The following is a 26095-nucleotide window of genomic DNA, read 5'->3' as shown; positions in this document are numbered from 1 at the left end:
TAAACTAAACAATACTTGAGCTATATCGTTTACGGAGATTTTTTCACCTAGATAACCTCAAACTCAAACTCGAGAGAGTTTAAAAAAAATTTCGCAGCTTTTTCCCAACCGGTATTGTAACGGTTTGACCCATATATATTTCTCCATGGAAATATAGTAGTGGCACTTAACGTTATCTCCGCATAGCATCAAACGCGGTAAAACGCGCTTCGCTGTCAATTAAGTATCTATAATTCACTTACTATACATTCTAGAACTTATTGTTAAACATTATAATGGCAGTTTCTCGCCTTTAACCGTATTTTAACCAATGGAAACTTAGCACGTGGTGCCACTACCGTATTTGATATCATTAGTGAGGTCATCAATGGTAAGAAGCAATAATGGCATCTTTTTTTTTCAGTTTGACCACTCAATTGACCGCGAAAATATAAGGGTGACCCCTTGGGGGTAGGGGGGTAATTGGGGGGAAGACAAGAAGAGTTGACAAGATTGACTTAAGTATGGTTGAAGTGACAAGCTCAGTTGACAGGCCCGAAGGATAAATTCCTTTGAAAGATAAGAAAAAGCTTAAAAGGAGAAAGCGAAAAAGTGATATTAAATCGTCTGTCAGTTATGTAGCGTGACAGCGCGTATAAAAAAATATACCGAGATATCTAAGCTTACAACAAAAATAAATTTTTATAACAACTTTCAAGAGGTTTACTAAACATATTACTCTATAGAGGAGTTAAAGAAATTTCCTAAACGTTATACTTTATCATTTATCATTAAAAGCACGTGCTTTTATAATATTTAAAATTCGCGCGCGCGAGGTTTTAAACTAATAGCGATTTCCACTGACTGCACTAGAGCACTCTAAGTGCACTCTCGGCGCGTTTTCGTCCGCCACTGGGAACACGAGTGCAACACTCGCCCAGAATCGCGTTTTCCACTGACCCCAAAAACTGCCCGAGAATTGCTCTTTCGTGCTCTGAAAAATTCGACGGAGCGACGGTGCTCGAGTATGACGTAATAAAATTAAAATGGCGGACCATGGGGTATCTCATAGAAGACAGGCTCTCGCTTATGCTTGTTTATTTCTGGAATCATCTTCTTAAAGTTCTGAAGATGAAGAATACGAGGTTTTATCATTACTTTAAAGATATTACGCCTCTTCCTAAAACCAATAATTATATCAGAGACGTTGTCGATCATTATTCAAAATAGATTTTTTGAAAATTAATTGAAATGTTAATTCTATTAATTGGTTTCGGCCCATTTGCGTCAAGATATACACACTTTATTGCAATTTCGTCTCCGGCGCCAATTTTGATTATTCAGAGCGCGCTCTGACCTCTCGATCGTGTTCCACTGACGAAACTATTCTCTCCAAAACTCGCTGAGGGCAGTTACGTCATCCTGACACTGAGAGCACTCTTTGGAGCAGTCAGTGGAAATCGCTATAAAACCCCACGCGCCAGAGCACGAGCTCTGTAGACGCACGTGCTTTAATTTAAAACAAAATGGGGGGGAAGCACGAGCTCTTTAGGCGCGAGGTTACAACCGCACGTGCTTATAAATGGCGGGAAACGTAATTTCGCATGCAGGCGCGAGATTAAAATTGCACGCGCTTTAAATTTAAAACAAAATGGCGGGAAACTTTGCATACACGTGGGTGGGTGTGTGTGTTTGTGTACAAAAGCTAAGCGTGTTTTGATTGGTGTAAATTTGGCGCGAGATTTATTTTTCTTACATATCCTTTGAGCGGTTTTATTATCCAAGGCAATTATCAATAGAAGCAAGCCAGCTTATTCCTAGAGAATTCTTTCCAGAGAAAGAAAGAAAGAGTCTCGGTCTCTCTTTTCACGGCTGACTTTTTAGCCCATTACCTAAAACACTATCCATATATATAGGTAACTAACCGACATTGGAGTTAAGCTGTCCCTGGCATACCTCTCCCATTATAACGAAAACGTCAAGATAAGAAGCGATTGGGGCCCAAAAATACGAATCAAACGGGCTAAGGAAGTGCCGGAAATCATTTCCAAACCAGAGTTGATATCGTTACACCGTTCAGACCCTAACTAACCCTTAGTTCTCCACTCGGTATCAACTCAACTTGGTTTCGTGATAAATCCCAAGAAGTTAACGTCATTTTCGACTATTATTATAATGCGAGTACGAAACCCTATTCCCATAGTAAAAATATACCGCTTGAAATAAGGTACGCCCTGCCTTTGAGGTACGGTATCAATTTATATCGAAAAGACAAAAATGCTATAAGGAAAAAAAGTAGAAAACGATTTCTGGGGATTATTTTTTTTCTTTCTTCCTTCTATCTCTCGCGAGACGCCAGAAATCATCTTTAACACGGTCCTCCAAGATCATTCCGAATTGACTACGCGTCTTAAGGTAGGGTGTATCCATTTTTGGTTGGTAGGGATTTGGAAATTTCGAGTTGGCACGAGAATGGATGGTGGCTCTCTCGGACCAAGATGGCTGCTTGGATGGTTGAGGGAGGGCAGTCACCTCTACGCCGCTAGGAGGCGCTCAAAGGTGTAAAATATAGACTCGCCTATCGCCCAAGGCTCCAAACGTCTCAAAAATAAAAACCCTCCCTTCTCCTCCTTGCCTTCAAATTATTTTCACGCCAAATTCTCCTTCTCAGTTTCCAAGGTAATATCCAGAAAAAATAACTCGCGCGCGCTTATTTTTAACGCGCGTGAAAATAAAGATTTCTCTTTTCATAACGCGCGTGAGAATAAAATAATAAATTTATTTTCACGTGAGAATTTTTTTTAATCGCACGCGAGTTTCTTTTTTTTATAGCACGTGAAAATATATTCTCTATAGTTAAATTTAAAGGAAAAGTATCTGCACGGATTTCTATCTTAAAAATATTATTCCCCTCTACGAAAACCCCTTTAATGAAAGGATAAGGGGAGGGAGGGGGTAGATGGGGTTTCCAGGGAACCCCACGCAATCACCACCGCCACCACTCTAGGTACCCCCAAAAACTTCATCACTCTACTCTCTCAGCATATACTTTACCCAAATTGAAACTTAGAAAAAAAAATTTAACTAAAGAAAAAATAACCTTCCTCGTCCTATTTTTAATGCTTTTTCAAAAAAGAGGGGGGGTAGAAGGGGCTATAATATAAAGCTCTCATCTCGGGGGAACATCCCCCGAAGAGTAATTTATCTAAAGCAAAAACGAAAGGGATGAGATGGGAGAACCGTAGTTACTACTACAACTACTACTAGCACTACATTAAAATCAAGCTAGCCAGGAGTGCCTTCAAAATGTTAGTTAATGGATTTGAAATGTTATTAACTAAACAGTTAAGTAAGTACTGGAAGCTGAACCGGCGTTTTAAAAATCTTACAGAGAAAAATAGTCGGCTTCGACACGATTCGGGAGCGTTTGGCAAAAGCAAGTACTTTTGAAAATATTTAAAGTTAAAATTTTTGTCCTGCTTAGTTTCCACTAATTTATTTTTCTTTGCTTTTCCCCCAGTGTTGCCAGGCTGTAAAGCTAGCTCAATACTTGAACCAACTTGACTCGCAGGCTGAGGGGGCCTGAAAACACTGCCCTAAAGTTCCAGCCGAGTTATGCTTAGACCCTGTCTATACTAGAGATGGGCCGATACCGATCCCATATCGGTACCGATATTTGACTTTAACCGATATATCGGTATCGGTTAAAAATGAACCGATATTTCTACCCGATATTTTTTGAAGAAAAATATCGGTTCATTGTTAACTGATATCGATATATCGGTTTAAGTCACATATCGGTACCGATACCGATATGGGATCGGTATCGGCCCATCTCTACAACCTATATTATAGCATCTATTTTCTTATTGATATCGGTTAATATATCGGTATCGGTTTAATATCGGTTTATTCGAAGGATCGGGTAAAATATCGGTATCGGTACGTATCGGTTTCCCAAGTATCGAATGATATCGGTATCGGTTAAAACTGGTATCGGCCCATCTCTAGTCTATACTTTAAAATGATCAAATTCCCTATTTCGCATTGGTATCATTAAATTAAAAATTGGTTTAAAATAATAAAGGGTATTTGGTCTTGTTCGTACTTTACCCAAAACAAACTTCAAATGAATTTTCTTCCAAAACAGTTAAGTACTTACCTAGAAAAAGAAAAAAAGAATAATAATTAGACACGGTTAAAAGAACATTGTTAATGATTTGAAAAAAATAAATTTTCCTTGAAATTCGCAACATCAAATAATAAAATAATTCTACAGGGCCGGTAGGCCCTTGTAGATATGACATGACACCCTTCCGTAATGTTAAAAGAAAATTCACAGTTTTTAGGGTTAGCGTCCCATAGAAAAAGCATTAAAAATTTTTCGGTTTTTTAAGGCAATTGTGGCAGGCCATACGGAAAAAGTATAGCGAAGTTAGTTTTCGGAATACTTCTAAATTAACAAGCATTTCTTAAATGGGAAACTTACGTGTTTCGATTTTTAATTAATGAATTCTAATTTTTGTAATTTAACTAATTAAGATAGTACGTCAAAAAATTACTTTTGGGTCAGAAGTCAGCCTAACCTTATAGCGCGCTTAAACCTATTTCTTCATTTCGTTCTCGTTGACAACTAGAAGGGCCTAGGTTTGTGGGTGCTAACAAGTTACGTTGACAAATTTCAAATGTTGGGTTTCTTGCTGATTTTCCTAATTTCTTAGCAGTAGACCCTAACCAATTACTTTGGTATTTCATCCGAGCTTGAGCACCTTTATATGTATTTTCTAATTAACTGTAGCACCCTTAATAGGAAATACGTCGTTATCAGGTCGAATTTTCGTCTAGAAAAGTAATTCAGGTAAATAATTACAGTTAATAGAGGTTTTTATATCATTTAAAGTAAGCTTTTCGACGTTCTTTACGGCCAAGGCTTAAGTTTTAGTTTGTCTATGTAATATAGTGTTTATAGTGTCTTTCCTTTTAAAGATTATAAGAAAGCTTATTTCCAGCACTGTTTTGGATTGGAAATTTGGAATTACAAAAATACGCAGTCTGCTTCGATTCATGCTACAAATCCTAACCCTAGGGCCTAGGTTACCGTTTTACGCTACGTAACTTAATACTGTATTCATCATGACTGTTTGTTGGCGCTTCAACATTCTCATTTGAGGACAGGTATACTCGGTTTCATTATTTGTTAATCTCACTAAAATGCTACTAATTGTGAAGGTGTGTGATATAATTCCTGAAACTAAACCAATGTAGAGGACCAGATTATTCGTTAAAACAATTTTGATCCTATTGAATCAGTCATACTGTGATGTTAGTCATGTTACGTTATCATTTTATAAACTATTTGTTACCAACAGTGGATTGTTTAATTCATAAGTAACAGTGGTACTGGTTAATCCAGGAGGATAGTGTCGTTATATAATTTAATTAGTGAAATAATTTTCAGGTTTACAACACAGATTCTCTCAACGTAACCACGTTAGAAACGGAGGGTTACGTTGTTTGCTATTTCCACAGTCCACATTGCCGTTTCTTTATTGGTTTAAATTGCTATGAATTGTATAGGTATTTGATTTAATTACTGGTATTCAAGCTAAACTATAGAATAACATCATTCATTAACATATTGTATAGATAATCTTTACCACAAACCTAGCACAGGATAAAAATTGAACGCAATGTGTTGGAAATAATCAAAAACTCCTCTAAACATTAGAATTAAGGTGAATTAATTGTTGAAAGTCATTTTATAAGCTTAATGAGCACTGACGACAAGTTAATTTCAACGTAATTAAGTATAATTAACGTGAAATTAAACCCCAAATATACATTTTTTGGATGAAAACTCCGATAACTCTTAAATGATGTTCTTGATTAAGATTGTATCTACCCAAGCCGTTGGTAAAGCCCCATGTTTTCTCTTTCACACTCAATCTAATTTAAATTATCTCCAAAGTACCTTAATAGGCGCGAAATTCAAAAGTTTAGCGTAAAATGAGAATCGAAAACTCCACTAAAAATTGCAATTAAGGTGATGCATACATTTAAACTCATTTTATAACCTAAATGTACACTGCCAAAACATAATCCTACGTTAATTTTAACTCAATTTAATATAATTAACGTGAAATTAAACCAAAATATACATTTTTGGATAAAAGCTCAAATAACTTTTAAATAAACTGTTTAATTATGATTAAAACTACCCAAGCCATTGGTAAAGCCCAATATTTTCTATTTCACACTTAAGTTAATTTAAATTATCTTTAAAGTACATTAATTGCCGCGAAATTCAAAAGTTTAGGGTACCACAATGATGAATATATGGCAAAAATATTAAACTGCACTAAACATTGCAATTAGGGTAAAAAATTCAAATAAATTTTAAGCTTAATCCACTCTCACGAACCACGCTCAAATTAAGATTAAAACCTCACAAGTTTTTCGTACAGCCACAGTAGTTTCCTATTTCACTTTCAAATTAATTTAAATGATCATTAAAATATATCAAAAGCGCATACTACTTGTATTATAAACTAAATCCACACTAGATTAACAAGATAAGCCGTTAAATTAAACTGGATCAAGTATAATTAATGTGAAATTAACCCAAAATACGAATGTTTTGGGTAAATTCATGGATACCTTATAATTAAACTAACAAATTAAAATTAAAACTACACTTATCTTTCACCCAGCCTCCACTTTCCTGTTGAATTCTTACGATTAATTAAATTGTCATTTAAAAGCATTTTTCCCCATTTTGAAAAGAGAGCCATTGAAAAGGAGCGATATTTAAAAGTTTTGGGGCAAAATAGTGATTGTTCCGCAAGAGTCAAACAGTCACGCCTCTAAAGTTTGCAGCTAGGGAGAATTTCTTGTTCAAACTCGTTTAATAAACAGAAATAAGACTAGTAAAAGAAGATAAGCCGTTAATTTCAACTTAATAACCATATTTAACGTGAAATTAATCGAAAACAATACGTTTTTTGGGTAACTTTAGATAAATCTTAACTGAAATAATAAAATAAGATCAAACTACGCGAGTTGTTCTTTCAGCCTAAATGTTTTCCTATTTAACACTAAAATTAATTACATTATCACTTTAATACATTAATGGGCTCCAAATACAAAATTTTAGGGTAAGGAATGTGTCAAAATGAAACTTTTCCATTTAAATTTTAATTAGGCCTGTGCGAGTCCAGTTTTTTAGGGTTCGAGTCGAGTCTCGAGTCCTTAAAAAAGCTCTCATAGAATCTCGAGTCGAGTCTTTTAATTGGTATCGAGTCCTCTAGTCCTTAAGTCAGCTTAAGAACTAGGTTTCAAGTCCAGTGTCGAGTCCTGATAATTTATGGCAAGTATAATAATATAATATAATTTATGGCAAGTATAATTTAGTATGACATCTCCCGTTGGCAGTATTGGGGGTTTTACATATAGGAAGCTGTTGGTCTGATCTCGACAACACTGTCCATATTTCAAATACCGTCGTTTTTAAACTTCTTTAATAAATAAAGTACAACATTATTTGCTTATCGAAATCAATGTTTTTGAATATAAGTTAAATGTAATTAACGATACTTAAGTACTTCTTTAAGCAATTAGAAATAGATCAACCCCAAATGTATGACGGTAAAGCAAAAATAAAATTATTCAAATTTTAATTACAAAAAGACTGAAGTGACAGATATTATAAAAAAACGTCTTGGTTTGGACCAAGGCCGAAAAAACAAACGATATGTGTGAGGTTTATCATTTGACTGAAGTTTCAGATATTGCAATTGTTTTAGTTATTTTAATCCATTTAATCCTTAATCAATATTAAATTCAATCAAATGATTTTACTGTTAATCGATCTAGTCCCTCTAAATTAATTGAAAAAATTACATATCTACGCTTTTTCAAGAACAATTACATTTTCCGAAAACATTTTATCATGAAATTAATTATTTTGAAGGGATTTCGTGTCGTTGCTCACTAACTTGTAAGCACCTTGACGGGCATAGTTTTAATTGTTGCTGGCTTAACAAATTTTCAAGTTTGCACCAAAAAAGTTTAAATCTGTAGTAAGTTTCTGAGAAGACTGATTTTAGAGAAAATATGATAAAGAACTTTTTTTCTCAAACTAATGTCGTCTTCTTGAGACAAAGCAACAATGCTTATCCTGTGTGGTTTCGTTTAGTAGGTGGCTCTCTGTAGCACAGGAAAAATATGATATCGGCAATATCGGTATAAATATAACCAGCAGTAAGATATGGGACTAGAATTAAAGTGCCCTAGCATTGGTAATAGAGCCTAGCACTAGTGAACAAATTTGACGATTTTATGCCGCTTCCATCACCAAGTGAAGAGTTTGGTTACCTCGTTACTTCTAGTCCCTTATCTTACTTCTGATATAACCGAAGGTAAGGGTAAAGATTACATAAAAAGAAATACTTCTCAGTACCAATGACTTGTTATATTCATTTCATGCGGAAATAATATGGGTATACACATTATTCATTACCAGTTATGCGAAGGTCACACTTTACTCCGACACCAGTGGTTCAAGTGTATGGGTCATCTGAGCCGTCGCAACACACTCAGCCAATAATACCATATAGTTCGAAACCTTTTCACATTAGTGACTCTCCGGACTTGCCCGCCAACCTTAATAACCTAAAACTATAAAACATTCCTGTACATGAATGATTATGGTTGTGGCTTGTCACTCACTAGCGCCTGAAGGACCGATCACTCAGTGTAATTTGTGTACATTTGTAAGTGAGTAGACCATTTTAGAAATTACATACAGAGAAACTAAAACACAAGGGTGATGCCGCCATTGGGGTCTTCTCTCTCTCGCCTAGAAGCACCGCTATAGGCAGAGCGAATTGACTCCGTCTGGCGGTGACCCTTGGTGCGAGGGATAATACCCCAATGGTGGCCTCGCCCCTGTGTGTTTTCCGAAATGGTCTTTAAGCGTGCTAAAATGATTACGCGTAATACGTAACCGGTGTACAAGTAGCGCCAACAATGTAGAAAGGGGTGGTGACGTTTCAAATGAAGACTGAGTTATGACCAAGAAATTCTAAAGCACGGAGAGGAAAATTGCAGTGCAATGTTTTCTTCATAGAGGCGACAATAGAAATGTAGCATTTCGATTAAATTTTTACATTTTCCTTTCGAATTATGTCAAAGTTCGCTTGCTCTTTTTAGAAAGTCAATAGAATATTTTAAATATTCTATGTTGATAGCTCAACACGTACTCCCTTCAAAATAATTAATTTCATGATAAAATGTTTTCGGAAAATGTAATTGTTCTTGAAAAAGCGTAGATATGTAATTTTTTCAATTAATTTAGAGGGACTAGATCGATTAACAGTAAAATCATTTGATTGAATTTAATATTGATTAAGGATTAAATGGATTAAAATAACTAAAACAATTGCAATATCTGAAACTTCAGTCAAATGATAAACCTCACACATATCGTTTGTTTTTTCGGCCTTGGTCCAAACCAAGACGTTTTTTTATAATAAAATCTGGTGGTATCAAGTTGAAGTAGAGTTAGTATGCCTTTAAAATATTATTACACAGAATCATCCCATATTTAACAAAGACTACCGGAAAGATATTAGAGCGACGTTAAAGCGAAGAATTTAATGGTTTTTAAATGGTCTCTTAATAGGCAAAACATTGTATCTAAGGTGGACCCCCCAACCTTAAAGACTAAAATATAAAATACTTTTTGGTGTTAAAAATTATATCAGATTTATATTATTAATGGTCTTTGGACCAAAGCACCACCATTTTTCCTATTCGTATATGGTAGAGCTAATTTTCGGATGTTTAGAATAATTTTAGACGTTTACAAAGCGCTGCAAATAATTCATTTAAAACGGAAATGATTATTTTCTTTGTATTTTATTTTTTTAAATTATACGTTTAGTATATACAGTCTTACAACAACGTTTAATTCGCTTTAAATTATTTTATAATGGTGTCTTAATATTAGTTATTTCCGCGCCGTCATTGGTTGATAAGTTTTATTATAAAAAGGTGTTAGAATTTTAAAAGTTAAAAAATATATATTTTTATAGAGAACCTTCCCCCCCCCTCCCCTCCACTAATCACGTGACATTAATTTCAGCGCGTGAAACTTAAAATTGACGAAAAATTTACAAAGCGCGTGAAATAAATTTAGAAATAAAATGAATTAATACGATATTGGCATTTCACGTGAGTTTCCCTATAGTTTTATACCATCAAAGGTAAGGAGTTGCCACTACCATAAAATATTATAAACAATCCTTAATAATTAAATACATATGCGTGGGTTGTTTTTGGTGTAGTACACTTTTGTTTTCGGAAAAACTATTAAAAGGAAAAAATTTATTAATCCGTGAAAAGAACATAGTGGTCACAAGGCCTATTATTAAATAGGGGCGCCTCCCCTGGATATAAAAACAAGGGTAATGGCAGATCTCTAGCTTTGACAGTACTAAATGGCTGGAAGGATAAATTACCAGTGTCACGGTTGTATATCAAACGTATTATACAAGGGTGGAGAGTTACTCTCTCGCTCTCGGTGTGTGTTTAAATAGCAGACAAGGCAAGATTTACAATTGCCACGTGCTCGCAATGTTAAGTGTCAAACAGTCAGTCCCAAATATCAAGAGGGTGGAAGGCCCTTTTAAAGTTAACCCGTCCATGGCCTGCAGCACGTAAAAACGTTTAGGTACGCGCCAACAATCCTCTAACACTATCACAATGCGCGCCGCTAGGAATGCTTAAGCAAATACACCAACCAAGACTGATCAGTACTTCAATATAATGTCATTTACGCTTTGGTACTTGCTCAAACTATTTAATAATAATACTACTTAAATCGCCAGCAACCACAGAGGAACTGGACACTGGAGACAAGGCAAACATACAACCCAAGTAGATCCAGAAATAATTAAGACAATGTAAAAAATTTAATTAGGATTTACTTATACAACTATTTGTGACTAAATAAACAGTCCAGGTTATTTTTCTAAAGTGTGACGTTGTTAAGTTGGGTATTAACAGTTCAAAACTGACATTTGTGACAAGAATTCTTTGTATTAACAGCTGAACTTTAAAACCTTAAACGGGATGCCCATTTTACAATGGAAGCGATTCATTTAGAATGCAGAACCGGCTGTAAAACCTTAAAACAGCAGTCTTAAAAAAATAACAAGTATATATGGTTTAAATAAAATATTTCACGGGGAAAATGTACTACACTTTAGCCCGTAAATTTAAGAAGTAACTTGCCCTCTCCGAACAGAAAAAAGAGAGATGAATAAACAGAGGAGAGGTAATAAAATGTTTTTAGTGTCTTTTCGTGAAGTCGGAGCTCGGAGAAAATTGCACCACCGAAATCGTTCTACTAGAGCCGGTCCGGTTCTGTTCTGTTCGGTGTGTAGTGTAAGTGCATGTATTCCAGTACATTTAACCTTACGGTTTTATACGGGGAACTTGCCAGCTAGGTAAGATATACCTCATAAATTTCTTAACACTACTCCATGCCTTTAAGTGTTAGCGATTTTCAAACCTTAAAAATAGGGGATCTGCAAATGCTGCTATATCATTGAATCGAGAACGTCTCGAATTTTTGAAGGGCTCAAATTTTTATGACGACGACGCCATTTTGGGGTCATTTACCGAGACGCAAACGCCAGTATTGCCAGCATATTGGGGGTCATTTTGGGGTCACTTTAAATAAGGAACAATTTAAAATTGAACGCGATTAAGGGAAGGGTATAGGTGTTAAAACTATATTTATTCTATGTTTTCCGAACTCCGACGCAAGAGAGTGAGTTCGATACGACAGCCGTTTATCCAATGAAAAGGCGTATTATAAGTTTAGTTGTGAACACGCCATATTCGAATTATTAGGTTAGAGTTTCGATACTATCAAAGGCAAACATAAATAAGGCACACACGAAGTGGGAAATACAAACTTTGCCTTTGATTCGATAAGCGTAATTTGGTTTTTGCAATTAACTATAATTGAACTCGTAAATATTACAAGGTAACAATAAAGACTATAAAGCGTTGTTACCAAATAAGAAATTTAAACACCGTTTAATTAATTTAAAGTTACAATTTAAATGAAATCCCGACGCGTTACAATCAAAGGCAAACAAAAGCAAATAAACAACAAAAGAGTACACAAGGGGATTTATTTTAAATCCTACGGTTTACAAGTCACGGCGGAAAGGTATCGCATATATATTACTCAACTGAACTGAACTTCACACGCGAGGTTAAATTCTCAGTGGACATTTTAAATTGAAACCATTAACAAAAGTACTTCCCCACCTTCATACCCGAGCCTACAACACTACTAAGTTAACTTGGTAAAACTGTATATAAACCCGAGGAAATAGAGCTCGTGCCACCAAAGGGTTATAACATCTCGCGCTAATGAAATCGTAACCCCATAGAGATGTCGGACACTTCACTTCGCACCCACCATTATTTTCTATAAGCGTTGGTAAGAGATACTAAAATTATTAGAAAGTGTCCGACACGAGAAAAGCGCGTGAATTTTCTTGGTTTTAAATGGACTGTAGCGCGAGAGCAGATTTCGCGCCAAAATCCCGACCGAATAGAAATCGATCTTAAAGATCTCGAGCAGAGAAAAGGCGGGAAAACAAAAGTAGCGCGTGTTTGTTTGGCGCCAATTTTCACCAGCAACTGAATGTTTGTACTCGGTTCGCGCGCGTGCTAAGAACATGACGTCTTTTCGCGCCCTTTTCCTTTTTTAAATGAATCAATGTTTTAGATTTCTTTTGTTTTTTTTTGGGGGGGGGGGGTCTTCTCGCCGAAGATGTATTGATTTGGGGGGGCGGGAAAGGGGTTTGGGGGTTACAATAAAGGCAGAAGACCGTGGCCTTGTTTTACTTTAATGGAGAGAAGCGGAAGGCCCTTTATTTCGCGGCTCGTTTAATTTCGTTTTAAAAGCGAGACTAGTGGAATGAAATTGAGGAGAATGTTACACCAATACCACGCCATTTACAAAAGCAGATTGCTTGGAAAATTTTAAGATGCTTCATTTGATCTTTGCGATAAATTAATTTCATAAACACTGTACGCGTTCAAAATTGTATTAAATATATTGAGTAAATATTAAGAGTTCGTTTGAACTCATTATGAGATGCAGTTGGCAGTTGCATTACTGGCAACACTGTCCCTGAAGCGGTTAAAATTTAGAAACGGGGAGGGGGAGTTTCTCTAGCCCCCTTTAGTGTAAACTATTTATTAATTAATGTAGGTCAAAGGTCTGAATTAAGGGTCACTTTCGTTTTGTTTGCCAGGTCCGGTAGATATTACAGAAACCTCATACAGAACTAAAAAAAAAAATTATTTTATGTAAAAACCTCATATTAATTAACTCATTTGCATAAAGAACCGCAAAGATACACGTTGGTCTCTCAAAGTGTTTGTTAATTTCCCATTCCCGTGAATTTCTAATGCGAAATCGCTTTTCAAGTCTGCCGAAGACAAAAAAAATAAAGTAAAAAACCCAAAATTAAAAAAAAAGAAAAATATGTCTAAACGTTTAAATGACGCATGCGTACGTAGCGTCATGGAAGGAAGACTCTCTTTCGCTCTCTCTTTGCAATGTCTGGGCCGTGAAAATGATGGAATAGCGCTGAATTCCGTAATGCTAATGCTAATAGCCTCTCCTCACAACCCAACCGCGTAAAAAGTCCAATTTCCTATGATCCCCCTCTCCCCGTACCTTGGAAAATCTTTTGAAGTTGCTCCGGCGCCCCGGGACAGGTATTTTCATCCCATTCTTACACCATAACCATCTCCTCTCTTGTAAGAATAGTTTCAAACAGACTATAGTGGCATCCCATGTTATTTCATCACAAGTCCAAGATATTAAACTGCCATTACTACTTAATTTCCAATTGACTAATGACACCACAGTGTTATTTTGGTATAGAGATTAATACGGTTGAAGGTATGGGTGTGCCATTACTATACATTGTTTCCGATAGACTAGTGACACCCCGTGTTATTTTAATATAGAGTTTAAGATGGGTAGCTGCCATTACTATATTATAGTTACGAGTTAATGAGATCCCAGATATAATTTTCAACGTCAGTAACAATCACAGAAAAGCGTACTGCGCAGTCGCGAACTGAGCTTTAAAATGTATATTAAATGTTGAGGGTTTTTTTTTAAACTGGTTCGGGTTTGAAATAAAAAATAATTTCTAACGGGTTTTAATTCAACTTGGGCTAAGAAAGAAATACAATCATTATTTTATATATCTTATTTCAGTCAATTATTTAAATTATTTTCGAATCATTACGGCAGACACCGTACGCTTATTTTATAATTTAACCGGTTATAATGACAGATACGCGCCTTTCATAGTTTTAAAGTAGATATTAAATTAATACTGCTTGCCATTAGAGAGAGAAAGGGTTCTTCAATAACTTAGCAAAGAAATAAATAAATAAAATGAAACGAAGCTAACCGCGAATGCAAATTAAACAAATAAAGATTATTGTTTAAATTTACGTTGCCTATTTCGATTTTAATCTTTGATTCAATTTAAACTTTAATCTATCGTAACAAATCTAAAGTTGTAAATAACAATCAACAGTCTTTGTAACAAAAAACTGACCCCTTCCCTTCCCCAGAACTCGGCTCCTCGGCGGCACTAAGCCTTTTAAAAACCATGGCTCCCAAGTAAAACCAGAACTCTGCTTTTAAAAACATGGCGTTCGCTTCCTAGTACCGGAATTTCAAATATACTGACTATTTTGGTTTCATGAAAAACTTAACCTATTCTTTTAGCCCCCCCCCCCAACCACCACTCACAAAAAATCTTAATCTTCATTTATACATCTTTAAAATATCTACATAAAGGGGTAGGATACTTCGCTTAACTCGCGTAATATTCAAACTTTGATATAAAACACTTAGTAAAGTATACCAATTTAACATGAAAGCTGTTAATATAGAGAAAACCCGGTTTTGAATGTAATAACGGTCTCAAGTTACGTTGACGCTAGATTTTATTTAACATATTGTTGGGAATACTATGATCGGCAAGTGCGCGACCTCTCTAATATCCTTTAAAACATCTTTAACTGTATAATTTCATTTAGGGGTGGCCTGCATCTTTCGTAGAAAGGTAACGTTTATTTCAAAATGATTTCCGAGCTAAACCAGATGGTAACACCAGTTCTCTAATACATTTCCTCAATATCATATCATCTATCAGCAGTTGTACGCTTCCACATTGTTAATTTATAACATACACTGCCATTATTCAGTTATACTCGTGTATATTTCATCGTACAAAAGTAATGGATGGTAGGGCTAACTTTGTATATAAAAGAAAGACAATGTTGTCGATTTTACCAACAAACTGCCATTACTCCTTATTGGTTAAACCCTGTTCTTTATATATTATTAAGTACTAATGGCACCTATAGTAATCATGGTACCGGCTGGCTGGCTATAGCTAACATATGCCAAAGTGGTGTTGGTGGTGTTATATTAGGTGTTTAGAGAGAAAAAAAACCGTTATTTTGACACCATTATCGTGAGGGAAGGGCTAATTACTTTCTCCATTTCCGGTAACGTAATGGTGGGATTCTATTGTAAAATTTGATAGCAACCACGGGGACCGGAAGTTTAGTAGTTGGGTCGTAACCATTGACAAATTGCCAATTTTCCAAGTAAGTATTAGGTAGTTCAATTCAAAGAATAATTTGGGGGGTGAAAAAGAATGTGTCAAATGGTGTGTCACCACCATCACCATAAAAGGTGTCGCGGTAACCTATTTATTTAATTTAGGGGGTGTACAATAATTTAAAATGCATTAGACTAAAAAATATATATAGATTACGGCGGTAATTTTGATACCAATTTTAAAGGGATAGTGTCACTATTCCGGCATTCTAAACGAGAAATTAACTTTCTCAGAATTTATTTTATCTAGTTCCTTTTGAGTTTGATTGAGAACCGGGTTGTCCTGTCGTTCAGTGCCTGACTTTAACCTTTAACCCCTTAAGTACGCCCAATTCTACAGGGCCGGTAGGCCCTTGTAGATATGACTTGATACTCTTTTGTAACGTTAAAGCAAAATTCACATGCTTTTACCAATTTTCCTATGGAGATTAACATGGGGTTTTTCGTGATATTTAACCACCTCTAACTGAAAAACTAGAGCGAAGTTACTTTTCGGAATACTCTTAATTTAACAATTAAGTATTCAGGGTGTGCGATCGGCTAGTCTAATCAGAAACAATTAAGTCAAAGTATGTTAATTTTAGTTAATTACAGAAGTACTTGTTTCGACCATCGTGATTGGACATAATAATAATGCTAGAGCTCTTCGAAAACTCAAAATAACCAAGTATCTATGGTGTAGTGGTTATCACGTCCGCTTTACACTCGGAAGGTCCCAGGTTCGAGCCCTGGTAGATACATGACTTGACTATCGTTATTGGACACAATAATAAGCTAGATCTCTTCGAAAACTCAGAATAACCAAGTATTCATTGTGTAGTGGTTATCACGTCCGCTTTACATGCGGAAGGTCCCGGGTTCGAGGCCTGGTAGATACATGTTTTGACCATCGTGATTGGACATAATAATAAGCTAGATCTCTTAGGAATCTCAGTATTACCAGGTATGTGTAGTGTAGTGGTTATATCGTCCGCCTAACTCGCGGAAGGTGCAACGTTCGGGCCCTGCTAGATGCATGTTTTGACCATCGTAATTGGACATAATAATATGCGGTAAAGAAAACATAATTACTCAAAATTTAATTACATTAAGACTGAAGCGACAGATATTATATAAAAACGTCTTGGTTTGGACCAAGGCCGAAAAAACAAACGATATGTGTGAGGTTTATCAATTGACTGAAGCTTCAGATATTGAAATTTTTTCTAGTTATTTTTATACACTCAATCCTTAATCAATATTTAATTCAATCAACTGATTTTACTGTTAATCGACCTAGTCCCTCTAAATTAATTGAAAAAATTACATATCTACGCTTTTTCAAGAACAATTACATTTTCCGAAAACATTTTATCATGAAATTAATTATTTTGAAGGGATTTCGTGTCGATGCTCACTAACTTGTGAGCATCTTGACCGACATAGTTTTAATTGTTGCTGGCTTGACAAATTTTCAAGTTTGCACCAAAAGAAGTTTAAATCTGTTTTAAGTTGTTGATAAGACTGTCGTTTAGAGTGAATGTCGTCTACTTAAGACAAAGCAACAAAGTTTATCCTGTGTGGTAAAGGGTAAAGATCACATAAACAGAAATACTTCTCAGACTTGTTATATTCATTTCCCGCGGAAATAATATGGTTAAACACATCATTCATTACTAGTTATGCCAAGAAGGTCACATTTAACTCCGACACCCCCTCCCTTCCTCTATTTTCAAAATATATGGCATTTTATAATCACCAGTGGTTTCAGTGTATGGGTCATCTGAGCCGTCGCAACACACTCAGCCAATATTACCATAGACTGACCAAGAAATTCTTAAGTACGGAATAGGAAGTTCCAGTGCAACTTTACCATCAAAGAGGCGACAATAGAAATGTAGCATTTCGATATACGAAATTAAATGTATAAATTCGCGCAACACCCTTGTTTGGCATCCACGATCAAATATTTACATTTTCCATTCGAGTTATGCCAAAGTTCGCTTGCTTTTTTTAGACATCCAGTAGAACATTTCAAATATTCAATACTGTATCCTCAACATGATAAATTAATTTCACGATAAAATGTTTTCGGAAAATGTAATTGTTCTTGAAAAAGCGTAGATATGTAATTTTTTCAATTAATTTAGAGGGACTAGGTCGATTAACAGTAAAATCAGTTGATTGAATTAAATATTGATTAAGGATTGAGTGTATAAAAATAACTAGAAAAAATTTCAATATCTGAAGCTTCAGTCAATTGATAAACCTCACACATATCGTTTGTTTTTTCGGCCTTGGTCCAAACCAAGACGTTTTTATATAATTAATCTTGTCATAACTCCACCCATATTTCCAACAGCAATTCATTGCCAAAACAAAACAAAACAGAAATGTAAAAAATTCAAATAATCAAAGTAAAAGCTTTTGAAGGCGAGTCGTCACAGAGGGCCTTTCTTTCAAAGTCACTTTGACGTAACGGCTATGGGGAGAAGACATCACATTGTTTCTTCTCAGCATGACGTATTAAAAGAGTCGGGGGAAGGTTTCATGGGGTTCGTACCCCTACCCACTCACCCCCACACACCCCCATCCATCCAAGACTTCTTCATCACTTGATTGTCGTTTTCCGAGGTCCTGATTGGTCCTTTTTAGTAGTCAGGCGCTTAGCAGAAAAGCTAAGCGGGGCGTCTAGATCGTCGTCAGAAGTCTAACGGGGCTATTGCCCCCTCCCCCCCCCAAAGTACCCTGGGCCCAAGATCTTTTTATTTTTATTTCAATGCCCGCTGAGAATGGGTGCAAACCCCCACGAGTCAAAGTTCATCTCAGTCTTAGAGTACTGTTTAATATCAAGGCTAGTTTTAATTTCAACATGGAAAATTAAACATACTCTGTCACGAAAGTTGAACACTAATGGCAACCGTCCATGTTTCGCAATATATCGAGTAAACATAACCTGTCATTTGTGATTTATATTGGAAAAATATTGATACCTGCCTTTGTATAAAAAAATCAATGATTGCGTAACACTATGTCTACGCAAAGTTCATCTCAACCTTTTAATTCAATACCCCCATATACTTTTACTAATACAAACGCAAGCATCCCTTACATTGTACTTTCAATTTGAAGATAACATAGAGAAAATCATGTCAGGCATTGGGGGGGGGGGGTAAGAGGGGATAACCCCCTAAAAACAATCACGGTAATGGAGTTGGGGTGTCAATGCATTTTCTATGGGATTACGGTTTACCACGTATCTTAACACTGAAGTTAAAGCTACTCTTTACTAAGACTATTATAGGAAATTAGTGTCAACTGTTAGGGGATATATTTAGTAGTTTTCCTACTGGTTCTAGTAGCAATTAGCCAAAGGGCGCTGATGTCTTCTTTCCGGGGCCAAAAGTTGTTTCCTATCACCACCACTACCAGGCATTTCATAGACCAAAATACCCCCCCCCCCTGGAAGTATAGAGACCGAGGCTTAAAAGTTAGGCCTAACGTGGTGGGGGTGAAGTAGAACTTACTAGGTTCAGGGGGGTAAATTTGGACTTCGAAGATCACGTGTAAAAAGGGTTTCGGAGGGGTAATTGGGGGCTCGGATAAGTATATTACATGATTGGGTACCGTTCCCATCTATCTTAAATTAATTACTGAAAAGGGTTAAAGGTTAATTTTATTAAGATGTCTGCTAATGCAGTGTTGCCAGCATACTGGACATTTTAGCTTGATTGAAATTGTACTACTGTAATGTAGTAGTACAATTTCAATCAGTGTCTTAGATGGTTTGTGGAATTGATTATAAGAGGCAGAATTATCTCTACAATTTTAAATAATTAATTTTCAAACTTACTGACTTTCAAAGCTAGCTAAATTTTCCTTTCATAAATTTTTTGGATGTCCAAAAGTTGATAGTCCATTTTAAAAAAAAAATTATTTGATAAATAATATAGTTAAGTTTTAACCACTATCTTTTAAGTACTTATTTATTGGAACAAGGGCAAAGCTACTGGAATTTTCCAAACTAAAACAACTGAGCGTATTAATACGCAATATAAATTAAAATATTAAAGAAAGTAGTCCAATTAAAATTAAATAATAAAACCCATAATCTAAAGAATCTCATCTCAATAAAACAAAATAAATTCATTGTAAGATTTAATATAATAGAAGCGTATTAAAACTTGAAACCGATAATTTGGGGTCCGTTGTCCAATTTGAGGGGGCCCTCATCATTATATTTGGGGTCGGTCAGTCTCTAGACAGCCCCATCCCCGGCCTCTTGAAATTTGCAATGGCAATGGCAATGGCAAAGGGCACTCAACTAAGTCGACTTCGGGAACAAGTCAAAGGGGCCGCTTGATGTTAACCGTTATCGGATATAATAGTCGATTTGCATTAATAACAAGGGAGGGGGAAATGCCGGCCCCCCTCTTGGCCCCAATCGGCCTAATTTGAGGAATGAAGGGCCCAATTTAGGGGACCCCAATCAATGCGGATAAAGGGGCAGAGAGAGGAGAGGAGGAAGGAAGGATGGAATTCCAATCCATTCGGGAAAAATGAACTTCATTCCTTAATTAATCATAAAACTACTACAGCCTGGCACCGTCTGTTAACGCTAATTGACCGCTAAATAGACACACCCCAAGCTAATTAGCCCAAAACGAATTAGTGCTATTTTAAACTTTAAAAATTTCATTCAATATTTAAAGAAATACATTTTTTTACTTATAATATTTCACGTGAAATTTATTTAATGTTTTAGAAAAATGCACGTGAAATATTATGTATATTTCTCGCGCCAACCATCTTTAATACGTCACGTGAAATTTTCATTAAACGATTTTTGAAAATTGCACGTGAAGTATTATAAATTAAAAAAATTTCTCGTGCACATATTATATTATTTAATGTTTTTCCAAACATGGCGGCGCGTGAAATATTGCAATAATCTGACTCTATCTCTTACTATTGTAAATACAGACTAACAAATTACAATGATCCCTCATAAATTTAGACCCCCCCCCTCCCAAAATAAATTCAGCTATCAATAAATTTTGGGTCTAAAAATCCCTTCTCAGTCTTGATTATAATCCCCTACACTTTGCCTATAAAAATAATAAAACCAAACAAGATTATTTAAAATTTATATTACAACTTCAATACATAAAATACTACTATATTTGCTGAGAGAGAGTTTGAAAATCTAATCCTGGCTTCCCCTCCCCTCTCTCTTCTCTTCAAGCTTATACCGGGGATGTTTTTTAAATTTACTTTACAGAATTTATTGTTTTGAATAAAATTTATTTCGATTTTTTTTATCCCTAGACCTTTTATTCCATTTTTTTTTACGTTCGTACACTTTGATATAGAGTAATGACAGTTCTTATTCCTTGACTATATTAAATCAAATACAAAAATAACATTGAGCGTCATCATGACTATCTCCGTAGCATCATAAGTTTATAAGATATGTTAAATGATAAGTATGACACGTTCGTAATGCTACTGAGAGACTTACAAGTGAGAGCTCGAGGTAGAACGAGGGGGAGCGAGTCAATTGAAGTCCTAAGTACACTCGGTGGTGGTTAATTAATTAATTTTGCAGCTAGGACCTATTCCATCTAGGCACTCCTATTTAGTCCGCATTACTAAGCCCCCTTTGACAGCAGCGCCCCACCATGACCAGGCCCCTCCCTCGCTTTACCTCCTCGAATATATGACCTACCTTACTCACTCACTTCAAAATCATTACAAGCCTTTCAGTACTTAACCAGAGATTAACAAACTTATGGAAGAAACATATCACTTATAAACTTATGGTAGCATATAGCAGACAGACATATTTCAAAGGGTTAAAGATATATATATATCGTTCCCCGAAATTTTGCATTTGATTTTCCGAGATAAATTTCAAAGGAAAGATGATACTATAGAATATAGGTAAGACAGTGATACCATTGGTACGTAACTTAATTATATAGCGATGTAGCTTTACTCTTTGGAAGTAAATCCGAATGAAATTTCGCGGATATCATTTTCGGTTATTTTTTATGGATTTATGTAAATTACGACTATAAATTGAAAAAGTATAATATATTGTTTTTTTAAGGCGGAGATTATACTGCGTTAAAAGGCGGAGTCTATATATTTTTATTATCTATTTGGTGACATTGGCGTAGGCTCGAATCTACGATACTAACTCATTTTAAAATCTATTTTCCAGGCAGTGTTAGCCCGCCTGAAATATAATAATAATATAATCTGGCAACGTTTGCACGGATTATGTCCCTTGTGTCTTTTTTCGCTTCCACGTTCAATTTATTATTAAATTTGAATTGGGTTTTTTAATGTTTAAACTACATAAATTAAGAAATAGAAAAAAAACTTCAAGGAGATAGAGGATTTTAGCGCGACCTCTAACTTCGTGACGTCATATCTTTACTTTCACAATATTTCCAGGAAAATCCCTTGGGTATATTTTAGCCCAGATTCTCCTCTATCCAATGGTACTAAATTCATAGTCCTACGGAAATCAGGGGCCGAGATAATCAACTTTAAATAAAACAACACGGCGTTATTTCTTCAACAAGGGTCGCGATCTATAAACTCCTACTTCGTGACGTCATATCTCTACTTTCACAATGTTTCCAGGAAATTCCCTTGAGTATATTTTAGCCCAGATTGTAATCTTTCCAATGGTACTAAAATCATAGTCCTACAACGATCAGGGGCCGAGATAATCAACTTTAAATAAGATAACACGGCGTTATTTCTTCAACAAGGGTCGCGACCTTTAAACTACAACTTCGTGACATCATAACTATACTTCCACGATTTTTCGAGGAAAATCCCTCGAGTATATTTTAGCCCAGATTCTCCTCTATCCAATGGTGCTAAAATCACTGTCCTACAATAATCAGGGGCCGAGATAATCAACTTTAAATAACACAACATGGCGATGTGGCTTCACGACCTATAAACTACAACTTCATGACGTCATAACTCCACTTCCACGAAATTTCCAGGAAAATCCCTCGAGTATACTATAGCCCTAACTGTTCTCTACGCAACTATACTAAATTCATGCTCATACATTAAGTGGAACACTACGTAATAATAATAATAATTATTAAAAATAAATTAAAACTAAATATTAGCGCCACTTCTATCTAAGTCTAAAAACTGTTTATCTGGGCAGCAAGTTGTACTGTAGGCCTAATCTTAAGAAATGTTGGTTGGCGCGTTTCAAAAATTAGACACATATAGGAGAATGGGCGTATCTTTTTTACACTTTCCAAGCGTGTAACGTAACAGTCTTCATGGCATGGCAGACTCGAATTCAGAAGAGAACTTTGAAATATTTTTTTTATTTTTATGATTTTCATTTCTGTAACAGGAATGGATGGCACAAGCAAGAACTACCACTAGCACCAACACCATCATCATCATCCCGAAGGAAGGTAAAAAGTTGCCCGACCAGGTAGAAGAAGATATACATACACATCTAATGGCCCGAGGGTGGAAAAAATCTCATAGTACCTTTGGACCGGTTACTGGAAACCAAAATTTGATGATCTGTTCTCGGCGGTTGCCTCTACTGGCTGGCTGGCACTTGCCTACAATTTCAAGTCTGCGCGCTAAAGAAGTGTCTGACTTCGCACCCCTTATACCGGCGGGGGGATAACACCCCTTCCTACCCCCCTCTGTACTAAGAAGAAGAGACCCCTAATTTTTAAGCCCCCTACAAGGATTACGAATACGGCTTACAGCTTACAGACATCGCGAGAAAAAACACAGATTTCATATCACTGAAGATTTAAGATTTTTGTTAATATTGAATTATTTACATGGTTTTTTCCATGAAATTTATTTTCACTAAGTTCGAGATATAAGTATTGTGTTGATTTTAAATTTCACTGGGTTTATAAAAATATTCACTAAAAATTTTGGGGAATTTCGTGAAATTATTTATATTAATTTCTCCCTTCTTTAACTGCGCATGCGCTTCAGGGACAGGGTTGCCAGTAATTTGATATTATATGTGCATCTCCTGTATTCATTCAATTTTGAAATTTAGTGATAATAATTACTGAATGAATTACAGAATTCTACAACAAGCTTAAATTCAATTCAGTCTGTTGTTCAATTGCACACGTCACAAATGACTGACTGGCAACACTTACAAGTATTTGCTACGCAAAATCTATTTAGCATTTCTCATAATAATAGTTATTTTAAACATTACTGATACTGGAGCTCCCGTAACTTGGATTTTGAATTTACAAAATCCACATTTTAATCTAAATTTTAATTTTAAACGAATTTCTCTCCAAGCTACACTACATGGATATGGCAACTCAATAATATATATTTTTTCTATAGAATTTAATACATTTAAATTCCATTATACATATTAAAGGGAATATAAAAGCATGTTTGTAAAAAAAGAGATTCGATTAAAAAAGTTGAAGAAAAAAAAACACGTCGAATTAAATGGAAGAAGTATTATTGAATATCTGAATAAAGTGAATATCAGACGGGGACGGACGGACGGAGGGTGGGAGGGGCGCTTCAATAAGTTTACGTAAGCCTTTGAAGCTTTGACAATTCGACTCCGAGCTACGTGACCCCTTCGACAGAGAGAGAAAATATATATATATAGAAAGATATTCAAATATAAACCCGGGCTACTAGAAGTTTGAACCTACTACTAGTAGTAGTTCTAGTAGTTCCTCGAGTACGGATCAATCGAGTTTAAATTGATTTTAGAAAGGTTCCCGAGTTCGTATTCCCTTCGCTTTACCCGCCAAAATAAACCACCACGCGCCAGTCTTGGTCGAAGCGCGCCAAAACTCAACTTTTGCGCGAGCTTTTTTGCGCCACTTCTACATATTTCCCTTTTCGTATCGCGCGAGCTTTAAAGAAATGTCTCGTGCTCGGGAATGGACACTTGCCTATCTCTTTTATCGAAGTAACGTACTTCAACTATACGATGGCGGCTAATACTAGACCCCCCGGGATTTAAAAAGAAATGTCTCGTGCTAGGGGTTGGATACTTGCCTATCTTTTCATTTTAGTAACGTGCTTCAACTATACGATGGCGGCTAATACTAGACCCCGGGGATTTAAAAAAAATTGGTGGTTGCTATGGTGACAGATAGAATCGCGCCAATTTTAAAATTAAAATATTAGGCCTATTGGGAGGACCGTAAATCAGGGTTTAATATTAAACAGGGTGTAAGGCGCTTACAATGGACCCCTTTTAAACATTTGTAAAGAACTCACATTGGGTTTGAAGCGTTCCAATAAATGTCGGCTAATCGCATACAGGCTACGTCCGTAATTTGGTCCAAAATGGCCAGCAAGAAAAATACCAAAATCCAAGGCATTTTCTATCGATTTTAAATTATTATCTTCGGCAAAAACAAATATTCACGGGTCCGATGGTCCGATAAAAAACAAACTTCACCGGGGAAACTTTTCTTTAAGGTTCCGCGGTCGGCGGGTCCGTATTTAACGGCGGGCAAAAAATTTCACGGTCCGGTAAGACGATCGACGAGTAATACCTCTGGCTTGTTTCTTGGTTTTCTCTCTTATTAAGAAAGTTTTTAAATTTCGGAACTACTTATGACAACTTTTAGAACGACGAATATAACAGTGTTTACGTAATCTCGGCATGACAATTAAATATTTTAATTCAATCGCGACTTTAAACGAGATTAATTAATACGACACGGAATAGATTTAAATATTTTAAAAGGTTGGTTGGTTGGTTTATGAATGAGAATGGTTTTACGTTAAGCCTTGGCCGGCGTTAGCGCGCTCCCCGATCTCCTCGACGCGTCACTTAGCGCGACTCTAGCCCGAATGCTAGCAAAACACGGCGGGCGGTGGGCCGAAGAGACGCGGGAACGGGAAGGAGGGGGGGGGGGTGCGATTCTCGCGTGCAAAACCGGTGGTGGCCCGCCGAGATACCGTGACGTCACCGGCAACGTTAACCAATGGCGTGAAAAACGTGCTAGACTCTTGGATGGCTGAAAGTTTCATCTCCAGCGCGCCTTAAGGAAGATACCATTTTTCAAAACACCATGACGGGGTGATAGAGATAGAGGGGGAGGGGGGGGGAAGGGAGATTCTTTTAAAATCTTAACTTGTTTTTAAGATAATCCGGTTTAAGATAAATTGTTGTTGTTTTTGTTTCGTTCAAAACTGACAGTTTTATGTAAAATGGAATAAATAATATTTACGTAATGGATGGATTGGCGGATGAAAAGGCGCGCTGGGATTTATTTGCACGTGGTTTTAACTGGAAAAGGGTTGTTAAGCGCGGGAAATTAATATTTTAAGTTTTTGCACGTGCTCGATTTAAGGCGGGAAATTGGGATT

General features: G+C 36.1%; 1 protein-coding gene, 1 long non-coding RNA gene and 1 other non-coding gene across 6 annotated transcripts in view; 2 read left to right on the top strand and 1 right to left on the bottom strand.

Moving 5' to 3' along the window:
* Window positions 1-26095, bottom strand: part of LOC149612744 (uncharacterized) — a 337733-nt gene that overhangs the window by 93102 nt on the left and 218536 nt on the right. Inside the window, exon 1 of one of the 4 annotated variants that reach the window (XM_089858179.1) lies at window positions 24995-25594. The exons of the other annotated variants lie outside the window; for them this stretch is intronic. Coding sequence (XP_089714305.1) covers window positions 24995-25098 — 104 coding nt within the window. The 5' untranslated portion in view covers window positions 25099-25594. Of the gene's footprint in view, window positions 1-24994; window positions 25595-26095 lie in introns of those variants that run through there. 4 annotated transcript variants of the gene reach the window in all.
* On the top strand, window positions 4390-7032 carry LOC149612746 (uncharacterized). The gene is made up of 4 exons (XR_016376327.1): window positions 4390-4837; window positions 4989-5154; window positions 5438-5556; window positions 5626-7032. It is a non-coding gene; the product is annotated as an uncharacterized LOC149612746 (long non-coding RNA).
* TRNAV-UAC (transfer RNA valine (anticodon UAC)) lies at window positions 16395-16467 on the top strand. The gene has a single exon. It is a non-coding gene; the product is annotated as a tRNA-Val (tRNA).

Source organism: Phalangium opilio, unplaced genomic scaffold (genome assembly GCF_054372755.1).
Source record: "Phalangium opilio isolate 3A_F unplaced genomic scaffold, DU_Popi_V2 ptg000232l_1, whole genome shotgun sequence".
NCBI classification, from domain to species: Eukaryota; Metazoa; Arthropoda; class Arachnida; order Opiliones; family Phalangiidae; genus Phalangium; species Phalangium opilio.
The sequence above is the reverse complement of the archived record's forward strand: the minus strand, read 5'-3'. Positions and strand labels throughout refer to the sequence as shown.